Below are 15,291 nucleotides of genomic sequence, written 5' to 3'. Positions count from 1 at the left end.
TTAAACTTTTGACACGGTAAGTTGTGTTGTTTCGACCAGTTTGGGCTGAAATTTTATTTTCTTCAAAGTTATTGGATTTCAAGCGATTATTTTTCCTGGAAATCCTTTGCTCTAAATTAATTATTGGACAAGGATTTGGATTTTTATTTTAAGGTAGCTTTAACAATTTTTGAGTCATATCGCTACATTGTCTGCAGTGTGGCAGTTTATAGTGATGTCTAGTACTGGGGCATCATGCCGACCAGTCCTAAACTAACTTCAAGCGAGGCAGCTGTTAGTACCATTGTTGTAAGTCTTTGATATGACTCGGCCGGGGATCAAACCCACAACCTCCCGCATCTGAGGCGGACGTTCTAACCACTAGGCACTGGAGCGGCTAATTATTGGACAAGGACATTTATCTAAATTTATCTAGAATTAAAAAACTGGAATAATATTGTATGTGATTCAGCAAGAGACTGTTGACACTGCGGCACTTCGCGGGTTACAACAGACGTCATCGTCTTCCATTTTGGATTTCATCGGGATTCGAACTCAGTTTCATTCAGGACTTTTTATTACTAGGACTTCTATTTTTTAATTCTTGGATTATTTGTGGATTTGATTCGTAAAACTTTGTTTTTTTCTTCTAATTTTTCACTTGATATTTAAGGGAAATAAATTATTTGTTCAATTTTACAAAGCTTATTGTCTTCACTTTTTTCTGTTACTTTGTGCAAGAGAATAGACTCGTAACATATACTATACGTTTTTCAAATCGCTAATTGGCAATTTCATATTGTACTATTAAATAAATATAAAACACAATATTATATGAAGTTGAAACTTGCAGATATCGCAAAACGAGGTTTGTTTTTTTTGTGACAAAATATCAGCAAACAAAACACAACCTGCAACAGCATTTTCAGGATTCGATAATAGCTGGTGATTTGATAATCAACTTTTAATAACAAATTTCTCATCTACAAATCTTGTTTCATTTACTAAAAACCACCAATAAAATCTGAACTTGTCAAGGATAGCGTATTCAAGATTATTGTGTTCGTTTTTCAAAGATGAGTATATCATCGGATCGGCAATCTGATCAGACGCAATCAGCAATTCGAAGAACTTGCTGATCATTACATTACATCGCTGTCCCGCTGAGTTTTGATTGGAAAAAATTTAATGTCATTGTCAGATGATAATGAAAAAGATTGATGAATATACATCTGGATCGGGTTGGAGATTCGATACAATAACATAAATTTTGTTTAACACAATGAAATACAATCCTTTGCTAGGTAGTTCATATGTCGATCTGCCAACTAAAATTCAAAATTCGAAATCTTATATCAAAGTCTAGAACAACAACAAACAAATGCTTTCAATAGGCGTTATTATCAGCGTTATTCACGGTAGATCAGCACGCCGACAAAAGTGGCAAATTACATTTGTCATTCTAACAATCTAAACTTTACCGATATTGTATTTTTTGTTTCTGAGTATCAAATTCCAAAATGTGAGAAACAAAACCTTTTGATTTTACCAGGTGGTATTGTTGTTTTTGGAGAAGATGAAGATACACAAAATATTTATCTAATATATATATCAGCGATCCAGCCACATCAGATACTGCAAGATCAAAACAAACAACAATAAACTTGCTGTTCTATAAAAACCACTACGTGTGCATTAAAATGTTTAACGGGTTTGTCGGTGGGCAGTATAACAAACACGAAATCACGGCTGGTATTAGATCGTCATCAAGAATATTGTTCTAACGTACAATGAATATCAATGCCAGGTAAAGATGAAAATATATTGCAGTTTACGAACTACAGGCACAAGATGAAAGTTTCTTTTACGATCTACTACGAGTTTGTGTCTATTCTGCTTCCAGTTCTAGGAGTAGAAAATAACCCCGATAAATCCTCGACAAGAAAAGTACAAGAACATGTTCCTTGTGCAGTAGCATATAAGGTTGCATGCGCTGTTCATAAACTTTATCAAAACCTATTAATCTATATCGAGGAGAAATTTATTCTCTGTAGTTGTTGAAAAATCTCATTAACAAAGTTGATACCATCATGATGTTGTTCGATAGAACTACAAAAATGAAACCTATAACCGTAAAACAGAAGTTGAATTTGCATCAGCAAAACATGTCACATCTGCGAACAAGTGTTTACATCTGAACTTCACCAGGATCGAGTAAAATATCAGTGTCATATTACATGTAAATATCGTGGTCCAAATAATGACAAATGCAATCTTAAATATACCGCACCAGATTTTATTCCAGTCGTTGTTCATAATTTCCGTGGATATGATTCTTGTATTATTGTAGAAGCATTCAGTAACAAGGACATAGTTAACCATATGAAAATCAATAACAATGATAAAATGTATCCCAAATAACACAGAAAAGTATAAGTCAGAGACACTTGGAAATTTGAGATTCATCGACAGCTTACAGTTTATGACAGCATCGTTAGATGAGCCTGTAAAAGGATTTGGAAAGTTTGATAATTTTACAGAACATTTCAGTGAAACCTCGTTTACTTACAAGAAAAGGAATGTTATCTTATGAATATCTTGACGACTGTGATATACTTAATGAAACAAGTTTACCCATTTATTGTCGATTAAATCTTGAGAGTGTTAGCGATGACGACTATGCTTACACTAAGCAAATTTGGAATGATTCCAACTGTAAAACATTCGGTGATTATCATGACATGTATCTGATCACATATGTATTGTTGCTCTCAGACATATTTGAGAATTTTTGAGATGATAACTATGGACTTGACCCAGCATGATATTAATCAGCACAGGGATTATCTTACTCAAGCACATCATAATAAAAATGGAGTTGCTGACAGATCCTGACATGTTTTGGTTCATAGAAAGTGGAATTAGAGGAGGAATACTCATGTGCAACTATGATAAGACCTTACTGTCGTTTTTCATTGTTTATTTGGACGTCAATAACTTCTATGATTATGCAATGTGTGAACCGATGCCGTATGGCGGATTTCATTGGATAAGTCTGGATCAGTTTTTCAAAGAAATTGATAAAACTGTACCTGATAATATTGGTTATTTTGCTGAAGTTGATCTCGACTAACCTGCAAAACTACATGAAGCACATAATGATTATCCGTTTTGTCCCGAGTCAATGCTGATAGACTATAATTTGCTATCAGATCAACAATGTAATTATTCGTCTAGCACTAGTGGTAAATCTGATGTTCAAAAACTAGTTCCAAATCTTCTTGAAAAACAAAGATATATTTGCATTACAAAAGTCTGAAACGCACTTGATAATGGTCTGATACAAAGAAAAATTCATCATATGTTAAAGTTTAATCAGTCGCGTTGGATGAAAGATTATATCGACTCTAATACTAGAGGAAGAGCAGCTGCAACAACAGAATTTGAGAAAAACTTCTTTAAGCTCATGAACAATGGAATATTCGGAAAGACCATGGAAAATCTAAGAAAGCGAGTCAGTATTAAGATCGTCAATAATGCTGAACATCGTAATAAACTTGTATCATCAGATAATTTTGTTAGTATGAACATTTTTTATGAAAATATTGTCGCAATTCATAAGAAAAGAATAAACTTGAAGTTGAACAAACCAGTTATGTCAGTATGGCAGTGCTTGAGATATCAAAGACGCTAATGTTTCATTACAATTTTGTTAAGGTTAAGTGGCCTGATGCAGAGTTGCTATTTACAGATACTGACTCGTTCATGTTCAAGATAAAACCTAATGATATTTACAGAGAATATTATGAACACCGGGATCTATTTGATCTTTCTGATTATCATAGAGACAGCAGATATCACTGCAATGACAATCAAAAATGTAATAGGAAAGTTTAAAGATGAAGTTTCAATGAAAATTATAATGGAATTTATTGGATTATTTATTGGATTGCGTAGTAAAATGTATTGTTTAATATTATCAGATAACAAGGTTAAAAAACGAGCCAAGGGAATAAAAAGAAATGTGGTCGGTAAGGTAATAAGATTTGATAATGATAAGTCAGTGTTAGATGGTTTTAGTGGTCATGTCGAAATGATGGCAATAAAATCAAATTGACACAAATTTGAGGCTGATGTCATAATAAAATCTGGTCTTTGCAATTTCGATGATAAGAGGTACTGATGGCATTAACACATTAGTGTTAGGATATAGAAAATATTATGTTGATTTTAGCAAAGTAGATTTTTTAGATTGGTTGCTACAGTGAACCTCTAGCAATTTTGTGTGAACTATCAGATATCAAAATTGTTAGCAAGTACATGGTAACATTTTGTGTGAAAAATACCAGTAGTCTTATATAAGTGGTGTTTCTGGATCAAACCCCTATTTCGTTTGATGACGGTGACAATTCAATAGCATGACCTTGATGAGTAAACGGTTATGAAAAAGACGCTGTTGTCTCAACAAAGTTTGTTTTCGTCGCTGTTTAGACTAACTTGAGAGGGCCATGTAGGGGGGAAAAATCATATTGTCGTCCTATACAAGATGAGATTTTGGGCCAGAAATCCCCTCATATAAGACTACTAGTATCCAGATTTTACTGCAAACAATCGTATTTCTATAACGGTTTGCTATTATTCTGTAAGTGCGCATGTCTTCTACTCGATGGAAATGGCTGTCAAATCGCTCAATTTTATTTTCATCGTATCTTTTAATGTACCAGAAATTGTAACCCAAAAACCGGTGAATGTAAAATATAATCAGGTGAGAGAAAAAAAAACACATAATGATTATGCTAAAAGCGGACTGGTTGTCATGTATGGGTTCATCACAGTGATTGAAAAACTCTTATTATTGTCAAGAAAAACTTTACATGTTCTTATGACTATAAACTCAGTTAAAAAGGTTATCGATGAAGAACAGTATCTACAGGATCAATTCGAACACTGCCTGGAGGAATGTTTCTAACAAAATTAGATTTGTCACAAGCTTAAACCAAGCAAGAATCAGAGGAAAAATCTAAGCAATATTTGAAAATCAATACACATTAAGGACTGCTTAGATTTAAAAGGCAAGCATATAACCTAATATGATTGCCATCTTTCAGTCTGTCATAGACAGAATTCTAACAGGGCTACTAGGATTTTTATACCAAATTAATGACATCCTGATCACTGCCAAAAATTGGGAATAACATCACGTTAAACTCGTAAAAGGCAAAGACGTATCCATGGCTATAAAGGTCATATAGATGCCGAGAATATTGATACTAATGAAGAAAAATTGGATGCAGTAATGAAAGCCTCAGAATCCCAAAAATCTGGTCTTGTATATGGAGTTACTAAGTTTCACAAATACCAACCGTGCGCACTGGCGTCGATACCTACTGTTGGTCAGCTAATCTGGGTTGCAACACCGACAAAGGAATAATCAAGTCTCGGGCGCGATCATGACTGTTTGATCAAGTAAACTTGAAAATGGGTGCCATTGTGTCACAATGTCCACACAAAAGGACGGCCTAACAGGATCAAGTCCTCTGCCACACTGAATAAATTGAGGAGCTGCAAAAACTCTCGTTGAAATCAAAGTCATGTTGAAAACAGCCTCGACGGGCTTGAAAATTCTGATTAAGTTGTACTAGATTCCGGTTTGTTGAAAATTCCATGTCCAGATGGACAGAATTCTGTGAAGGACAGGGGTCTAGCTTTTCCCAGTTCATTAGAAAGCCTGGATGATCTGAAAGAGAGAGGAGATCGTTCCTGCCTTGGGGTAAAATAGATCTTAATATGATTCTGGAGGATGTCGTCCAGGTAAGCTGCTATCTTTGTAGGTGACGTTGATTGGAACAAGGTGACGATGTAATCCATAATCTGACCAAAAGCCCTAAGGGCTGAAGTTGAGGCCAGAGGGAGACTGACGGCAAACTTGTCCCACTGAATGGATAGGTGGATTGAACTCGCTGTCTCCATCTTGAACTAGTTGAGGAGGCTCCTGTCAATAATTTCACTTGATGACTAGAAAACCTGCATTTCACTCGATGCTTCCTCTGTCACATTCAGTTCAGTGAAGTACAGGTTTTCTATACAAAATTGACGAGTACAACAGAAACCCATAATGTTCTAGCCAATGTGAAATATCCTTTTATTATACATAGTACAGTTTTCTGGAAAAGCTGTAAATGTGACTTCATTCAATCATTACACTGTAACTCATGAAAAAGCAGATGAAAACAATGGAAGGTTTGGGGTGGAAAGCTAAATGGGTCCATGCTGTTATCAGTGGAAGTAGACGAGGTATAGAAGGTAAATGTATATTGCATTTGCTTATACTATTAATAGGTTATTAAAGTGTTTATCAAAACACGCATGGTTTGCTTGGGCAAAGCCTGCTTTTAAGGTATATTTGCCTTTAAAACTTTGTGCCCAACGAGGTCAGAAACCCACAATACCTGGTTTCCTTGGGCACAGCTATCTTTAAGACATTTTGTACTTAAAGTTTTTTGCCCAGTAAGGTTATTCAAGTGTATTAGAAACACACAATAAGTACCTGGTTTAGTTGGGCAGAAACTGATTAAGGTATTTGGCCTTACAAGTGTTTTGCCCAATACGGTTATTAGTATGTGTTAGAAACACACAAAATAAAATGGTCTGGCTTGTATTCTGCCTTAAAGACTCATTGCTCATCACATGAACGCTTAGAATATACAGTTTAATTGATGTTTTATAGTTTTAAAGTTCATGTATTGTAAACTATCAAAATCTGAGTTAGAGTGAACTCAATTTAGGATTATTTTGAATAAAATGTCTGCAGTATGACAGTTATAGTGATGTCTAGCACTGGGCATCATGCCGCAGACATGTAGCATGATGTCCCACCCAGTCACATTATTCTGACACCAGGCTGACCAGTTCTAACACAACTTCTTAATGCTGAGTGACAAATGAGGCAGCTGCAATTACCATTTTTATAAGTCTTCGGTATTACTTGATCAAAGTTCAAACCCACGACATTGCGCATCCAAGGTGGATGTTCTAACTACTATTCCACCAAAGACATCTCTAATTAGAAAGAATTTTGGTCATACATTCAAAATCCAATCAAAATCATACATTATTTATCACATAATCAATATTAAAATTAACACAAATCAAAATTTTTTATAAGGAATCTTAATTAGATTATTGCTATTTAATGCCATATAATTATTATGTAGGAATTCTTTATAAAGCTAGTTTATTAGTTGACAGTGTTGATAACTCACTGTTGAAAGGCATGTTGTATCTTACCATTAGTATTTATTAAATCTTTTAAACCTCGTCTTGTTTAGATAACATTCCACTGGATGTTATAATATGTACCCACTGGAACTTTACTTGCCCCTTGATTGGTAATAACATAATTGGTTTTTTTTCTCCTCATACAATTCTGAAAACTACTGGACTAATGGTAAAACTTTCATGTCAGTAGAAAAAATCTAGGCCACTTTGTCTTTCAAAATTTAGCGAATGAAAACAGTGACCTTCATGCCAAGTCACTAACCATAACATTCTTTATGAAAATCTCAAGGCCAGTGAAACCAATTTTATGAAAAACCTTAGCCACTCCCATTCTATCCTAAAATTCTTTTGGGACCCTATACCACTGGCATTGAAAATGTAATGAAAAAACATGGGCCAAGTAGCTGAGGATTGGAGGAAGCATGACAAATGTGCTACAGATTTGGGGCAAATGCACAAATTCTTTTGGCCTTATCCAGCCATGCACAAGGTTATTTTGTTTTCTATCAGAGAAGGAGGGTGAGATGGAAGTTAGTGCTTTAGCTAAACAGCAATCCAAATATTACACCTAAGGACACTGTGGTTGTCTTCATATGTTAGTAATACAATATTTTGAAGGTATTATTATGTCTTAAACACCTGATTCCTGTTGCCCTAAAATGTTAAGTGATCAGTGTGTAGTGGAATAATTTTTAGTTATGTTTAATTATAATTTGAAAGGAATCTATTTATATGAATTACAAAGTGCTCATTTGATATTTTGGTCAAAAACATTATTTTGGAGTTACAGTGAATTCATTCAAAGACAATCTGGATTATACCATTGTGATATATCATGACTGTTGGCATATCAACACTTTTGAGACTACAGTACATCAGCATATTCAAGATCATAATTCATTCAGAACAACACTGGAATTCACTCCAAACTCTATGTACTTATATAACTTTTAGGATTAATTGGAATTTAAATCACAATACTGCAAGTTCTTTTTAAACAAAATAAAATTATTTATTGACTTTGACAAAACTAGTTATTTTGCTTTTATTCTGTTACGTAGTTTATGACATTAGAGTTAGAGAGAAAGCGATAAAACTGCCACACATGATAAAGAATACTTGTAATCCTATTAAGACTCAAAGACAAGTCAGTAGGCTACAGCAACAATTGCCTTGCCTGGAAATACCAACTCCATTACCCATCAACCATGAACACATCCCCAAAAGTCACTGGTATAAGAATTTGTTAGCGGAAACACGTCCACTTGGCAAACCTGCAATTATCCCTCAGCTAATGTACGTTCACTTCATATTCTTTGTTATGCTGACTTTATTTTACCTCATTAATAATTAATATAAAATCATCACCATCATTTTAAAAAAAATCACAATGAAAACAATGATGCAGATTATGCTAATAAAATGTCTTGTTTACTGTTGTTATTAGTATTACCATTATTATAATCATCATTATTATGACATTTGCAATTGATGCATATAACAAAAAGTTTCTATAAGAAAATTAATACTGGTATAATAAACACTTTACCTGATGAAAAAAAGAAGAAAGTAAAACAAACCTTAAACAAGAGTCAATTAAGCCAAGTGAATACGCATACAAAATATACAGCTTATGTAAAGCCTTATAAACCTAAGGTAAAGTCATACACACCATAGGCAAAGTAAAGTCATACACACCTAAGGTAAAGTCATACACACCTTAGGTAAGAAAAAAACATAATTCACACCTTTGGCAATGTAAAGTCATGCACAGCTTGGGTCAAATTATACCCACCTTATGTAGAGTTAAACACAGCGAGGTAAGTCATATACACCATAGGCAAAGTCATGTACAGCTTATGTAAAGTCATGCACAACTTAAGTTATGTCATACACACATCAAGTAAAGTCTTACACAGCATATGTAAGGTTATGTCATACACACCTCAAGTAAAGTCTTACACAGCATATGTAAGGTCATGTCATGCACACCTCAAGTAAAGTTTTACACAAGTTTTACACAGCATATGTAAAGTCATGTCATACACACCTCAAGTAAAGTCTTACACAGCATATGTAAAGTCATGTCATACACACCTCAAGTAAAGTTTTACACAGCATATGTAAAGTCATGTCATACACACCTCAAGTAAAGTTTTACACAGCATATGTAAAGTAATGTCATACACACCTCAAGTAAAGTTTTACATAGCATATGTAAAGTCATGTCATACACACCTCAGGTAAATTTTACATAGCATACATAAAGTCATATCATACACACCTCAAGTAAAGTCTTACACAGCATATATAAAGTCATGTCATACACACCTCAGGTAAAATCTTACACAGCTTATGTAAAGTCATGCACAACTAAGGTCATGTCATACACACCTCAGGTAAAGTCTTACACAGCTTATGCATAGTCATGCATAATTAAGGTCATGTCATACACACCTCAGGTAAGGTCTTATACACCTGAGGTAAAGTCTTACACAGCTTATGTGAAGTAATGCACAACTAAGGTCATGTCATACACACCTCAGGTAAAGTCTTACACAGCTTATGTAAAGTCATGCACAATTAAGGTCATGTCATACACACCTCAGGTAAGGTCTTACACACCTCAGGTAAAGTCTTATACAGCTTATGTAAATTAATGCACAACTAAGGTCATGTCATACACACCTCAGGTAAGGTCTTACACACCTGAGGTAAAGTCTTACACAGCTTATGTGAAGTAATGCACAACTAAGGTCATGTCATACACACCTCAGGTAAAGTCTTACACAGCTTATGTAAAGTCATGCACAATTAAGGTCATGTCATACACACCTCAGGTAAGGTCTTACACACCTCAGGTAAAGTCTTATACAGCTTATGTAAATTAATGCACAACTAAGGTCATGTTATACACACCTCTGGTAAAGTCACACACTACATATGTAAAGTCATACACACATCAGGTAAAGTCATACACACCTCAGGTAAAGTCATACACACCTCAGGTAAAGTATTACACAGTGCAGATATAATCAAAGACAGTTTAGATGAACTCCTACACAAATTAGGTAAAGTCATACATTGGTTTTAAGTAAAGTCATGCATATCTTTTGTGAAGTCATACACAAATTAGGTAAAGTCATAAATTGTTTTTAAGTAAAGACATGCATATCTTTTGTAAAATCGTACACATTGTCAGTACAATCAAACACAGTTAGGGGAAAGCCATACACAATTTAAGTGAAGTCATACACACAGTACATAAAGTCATGAACAGCTTAAAATAAAGTCATGTATGACTATGGTCAATTCATACACACCTCAGGTAAAGTCACACACCATACAGGTAAAGTCTTAAACACCTCAGGTAAAGTCACACACAATTTAGGTAAAGTGCTACACAACTTAGGAAAGTCATACATATCTTCAGTAAAATCAAACACAGTTTGGGGAGAGTCATGTACAGATTAGGTAAGTCATATACAGATTTGAGCCTTTTCACTTTTTTATAACTACTAAAAGGAAGTTACAGAATTCATTTAAAGCTAAACAATGCTCACTCAAAGTCAAGTGTGGCTATCATAATAATAAACTGTATAATGATCACTCCAAATGCAGTGTGGCTTTCATAATAATACACTGTACAATGCTCAAAGTCTAGTGTGACTTTCATAATAACACACTGTACAATGCTCAAAGTCAAGTGTGGCTTTCATAATAATAAACTACAATGCTCACTCCAAAATGTAGTGTGGCTTTCATAATAATAAACTGTACAGTGCTCGAAGTCTAGTGTGACTTTCATAATAACACTGTACAATGCTCAAAGTCTAGTGTAGCTTTCATAATAATAAATTGTACTATGCTCACTCCAAATGTAGTGTGACTTTCATAATAATAAATTGTACAATGCTCACTCCAAATGTAGTGTGGCTTTGATAATAACAAGATGAGTGACGGTCACTCCAAGTGTAGTGTGGCTTTGACATTAAGCTGTATGATACACATTCCAAATGTAGTGTGGCTTTGATAATAACGAACTGAATGATGCTTACTCGATGTGTAGTGTAGCCTTGATAATAACAAGCCGAGCGATGGTCACTCCAAGTGTAGTGTGGCTTTGACATTAAGCTGTACAATGCTCACTCCAAGTGTAGTTTATCTTTGATAATAACAAGCCAAATGATGCTCACTCCAAGTGTAGTGTGGCTTTGACAATATGCTGTACAATGCTCGCTCCAAGTGTACTTTGGCTTTGACAATAGGCTGTACAATGCTCGCTCCAAGTGTAGTGTGGCTTTGACATTAAGCTGTATGATACACACTCCAAGTGTAGTGTGGCTTTGACAGTAAGCTGTACAATGCTTACTCCATGTGTAGTTTATCTTTGATAATAACAAGCCAAATGATGCTCACTCCAAGTGTAGTGTGGCTCTGACAATAGGCTGTACAATGCTCGCTCCAAGTGTAGTGTGGCTTTGATAATAATAAGCTGAATGATACTCACTCCAAATGTAGTGTGGCTCTGACAATAGGCTGTACAATGCTTGCTCCAAGTGTAGTGTGGCTTTGATAATAATAAGCCAAAATCAAAGATATATAGGATCTCATTTTTCTAATCGTTTTTATCATTGCAGTTCCTTTAATGCATTTGACCAGAAAAACTTGTACGTTAAGGGGACAAATCAGCAGCCATATCTAATTTATAATAGTTGGCTACATTTTTAGATCAAACTGCATCTTAATGCAATACAAAAATATTACACAAACATCCCCTGATGACAATCACAGTGTTTTTAACCTGCCTATTTTCTCATTATTATAAGCTTTCATTGCCAATGATGCAGTGGAAGGATTGATGATTGAATACATTTTTCCAACCAGTGAATACCAATTAATGAACTTGCTGCTGGTGCTTTTCACATCAAGCGGTGATTAACATGTCTTTTTCTGCACAGATGATGTCATGCAGGAAGAAAATGTTTTTCATTCATCATTTGTTTTCAAAATCAAAGATACATTTTTCATACTTGTTGGTATAGATATACATTATTCTTCTATTTATACCAATAATCTGCTATGGTTTCTGCAAGATATTTTCATGATCTGTTGGCAATTTTCTGTCTCTGGTACTACAGGATTTTTAATGGGTCCAATAATATTCAATCCCAGAAAACTGGCAGTGTCCAATAATATTCAATCCTACTTGGGTAACTGAATACATATAGTGTGCTCAGCACTGTAATCTTGTTGGACGACAAGGCATAATACATTTGTAGACTGTGTCCTGTGTTGCACTTCTAGTTTAAAGACTCTATCAGGTATATTCACAAAAATGTCCACAACCTGCTGGGCACTGTGGATCAAGTGATAACCAGTCTTGAATGTGCTGCATGTGACCACCATGTGAGCATCCTTGACACCATACATACAGTCCCTTGACAGGCTGGTGACTGAAAGAGAAGAAAAACAAAGTATAAATATGACACTAGACATGCAGTCCTTTGACAGGCTGGTGACTGCAAGGGAAAAAAAAAACAAAGTGTAAACATGACACCAGACATGCAGTTGTTTGACAGGCATGCGACTGAAAGGGAAGAAATATGACTGGTGACTGAAAGGGAGGACAAACATAATGTATAAACATGACACCAGACATGCTGTCCTTTGACATACTGGTGGCTGCAAGGGAAGAATAAACCAGAGTATAATCAGTGATTACACAGCTGACCTCTACTTTCACTAGTCTCCAGTAGCCACTTTAAACACTAGTCTCCAGCAGCCACTCAAAACACTAGTTTCTAGTAGCCACCATAAATATTATCATGCATCAAAATATATTCAGATTAAAGTAATTTTGGCCCCCTTTTTCCAACTAAATATTTAACTTTACATCTGAACCCTTGTATTCATTTTAAAATCTGAAATTGGAACTTTTAGTTGGCACAATTTGGCCAGTATTGTGCTGACATACTGTGAAACCAACTACATAGTTATCCATCAATTTACCTACCTATCTACTGTGACAGGACATTAAAGATATAAAAAAATAGAAAACATTGTTTCTACCATACCAAAGTGGAAGTAATAGGTTGATAATAAACAGATTAATGTTAATTTGTTTTAATTCCTTTCTTAATCAGCTTCTATCGCTGTTATCAAGGTCCACCTGCCTGAACAGCTGTTATCATTGTCCACCTGCCTGAATAGATATTATTATCCAGCTGCTTGAATAGCTGTTATTATTGTCCACCTGCTTGAATAGATATTATTATCCAGCTGCTTGAATAGTTGTTATCATTGTCCACCTGCCTGAATAGCTGTTATCATTGTCCACCTGCTTGAATAGATATTATTATCCAGCTGCTTGAATAGCTGTTATCATTGTCCACCTGCCTGAATAGCTGTTATCATTGTCCACCTGCCTGAATAGCTGTTATCATTGTCCACCTGCTTGAATAGATATTATTATCCAGCTGCTTGAATAGCTGTTATCATTGTCCACCTGCCTGAATAGCTGTTATCATTGTCCACCTGCTTGAATAGATATTATTATCCACCTGCCTGAATAGCTGTTATCATTGTCCACCTGCCTGAATAGCTGTTATCATTGTCCACCTGCTTGAATAGATATTATTATCCACCTGCTTGAATAGCTATTATCATTGTCCAGCTGCTTGAATAGTTGTTATCATTTCCACCTACTTGAATAGCTATTATTATCCAGCTGCTTCAATAGCTATTATTATCATGCTGACTGAATAGCTATTATCATTGTCCAGCTACTTGAATAGCTATTATATTGTCCACCTGCTTGAATAGCAATTATCATTGTCCACCTACTTGAACAGCAATCATCACTGTCCACCTGCTTCAATAGCTTATACTGTCCAACTGCCTGAATAGCTATTATTTGAACAGCAATTATCATAGTCCACATGCTTGAATAGGTATTATCATTGTCCACTTGCTTGAATAGCAATTATCATTGTCCACCTACTTGAACAGCAATCATCACTGTCCACCTGCTTCAATAGCTTATACTGTCCAACTGCCTGAATAGCTATTATTTGAACAGCAATTATCATAGTCCACATGCTTGAATAGCTATTATCATTGTCCACTTGCTTGAATAGCAATTATCATTGTCCACCTGCTTGAATATCAATTATTATTGTCCACCTGCTTGAATAGCAATTATCATTGTCCACCCCTAGAAGTCAGATATTACTGGGTGAAAGTCAGACTTCCGCTAACTTTAGAAGGACTACCTGTAGAACAAAGTTCATATATCAATATTTACCAGTAATGACCACTACAGGTAAGGTTTCACATGAAACACGTTGCATGCAGTCCACTCACACGATTTCTATAATCATTCAAATCTACAATACCCAGCTAACCTGTTGAAGTTGTCATTTTGTTGTTGCTATGGAGTTAATGCCATTTCTCTGTGCAAGATAGGCTGTACTGTTTAACTGGTTCAGGAAGAACCTGGGAAAACCAAGTAAGAACCACTTACCCATGGGAAGCTAATGGCAGTATTACTCCCAAACCACAATGGCTGAGCCCAAGCAGACAGGTTATATGTTAGTGATAGGTAAAGGTAAGCACTTTAGACCACTGGGCCACTCCTGCTAAAGGTAACACAGCACAAAATACAATGTATAGCATGAATCCGTAAATACAGAAAGAGTACAATAGAAAAAGCATATTTATTGCAACTACCTTGGTCACAAAGGGTGTTCTGAGTAGAATAGGATGCATACAAGTCTAGCATGAATGAATCTATGTGATCGTAACTACAAAAACTTATGTTAATAAAGCATAAAAATGTGGTTCACACTGATATTCATTGGTTAGAAAGATATTGTAGTAACAGAGATACACTCAATTATCAAGTTTCATGACTGGAACATAAACAGCACTCAAGAAATTAACTTTTTCATATGATATAAACAAAGTCACTGAGCATGCAAAAATAGGTCACAAAGACTGGGAAATCGGATATAGAACTTATCAATACACATC

At 35.2% G+C, this 15,291-nt stretch overlaps 1 protein-coding gene and 1 pseudogene across 3 annotated transcripts in view; one reads left to right on the top strand and one right to left on the bottom strand.

The window, feature by feature from the left end:
• The first annotated feature begins 2,268 nt into the window (after nt 1–2,268).
• LOC149776616 (uncharacterized) lies at nt 2,269–10,159 on the top strand (annotated as a pseudogene).
• Nucleotides 8,667–15,291, bottom strand: part of LOC149776615 (GATOR2 complex protein WDR24-like) — a 91,339-nt gene continuing 84,714 nt past the window's right edge. For all 3 annotated transcript variants that reach the window (XM_089941116.1, XM_089941117.1, XM_089941115.1), the window contains exon 18: nt 8,667–12,713. In XM_089941116.1, the coding sequence (XP_089797242.1) occupies nt 12,578–12,713 (136 nt within the window). In that variant the 3' untranslated portion in view covers nt 8,667–12,577. The remainder of the gene's footprint in view (nt 12,714–15,291) is intronic.

This window comes from Sinohyriopsis cumingii, chromosome 18 (assembly GCF_028554795.1).
Source record: "Sinohyriopsis cumingii isolate HCF-2022 chromosome 18, ASM2855479v2, whole genome shotgun sequence".
Classification (NCBI taxonomy): Eukaryota; Metazoa; Mollusca; class Bivalvia; order Unionida; family Unionidae; genus Sinohyriopsis; species Sinohyriopsis cumingii.
This window is presented reverse-complemented; position numbering and strand designations above follow the sequence as displayed.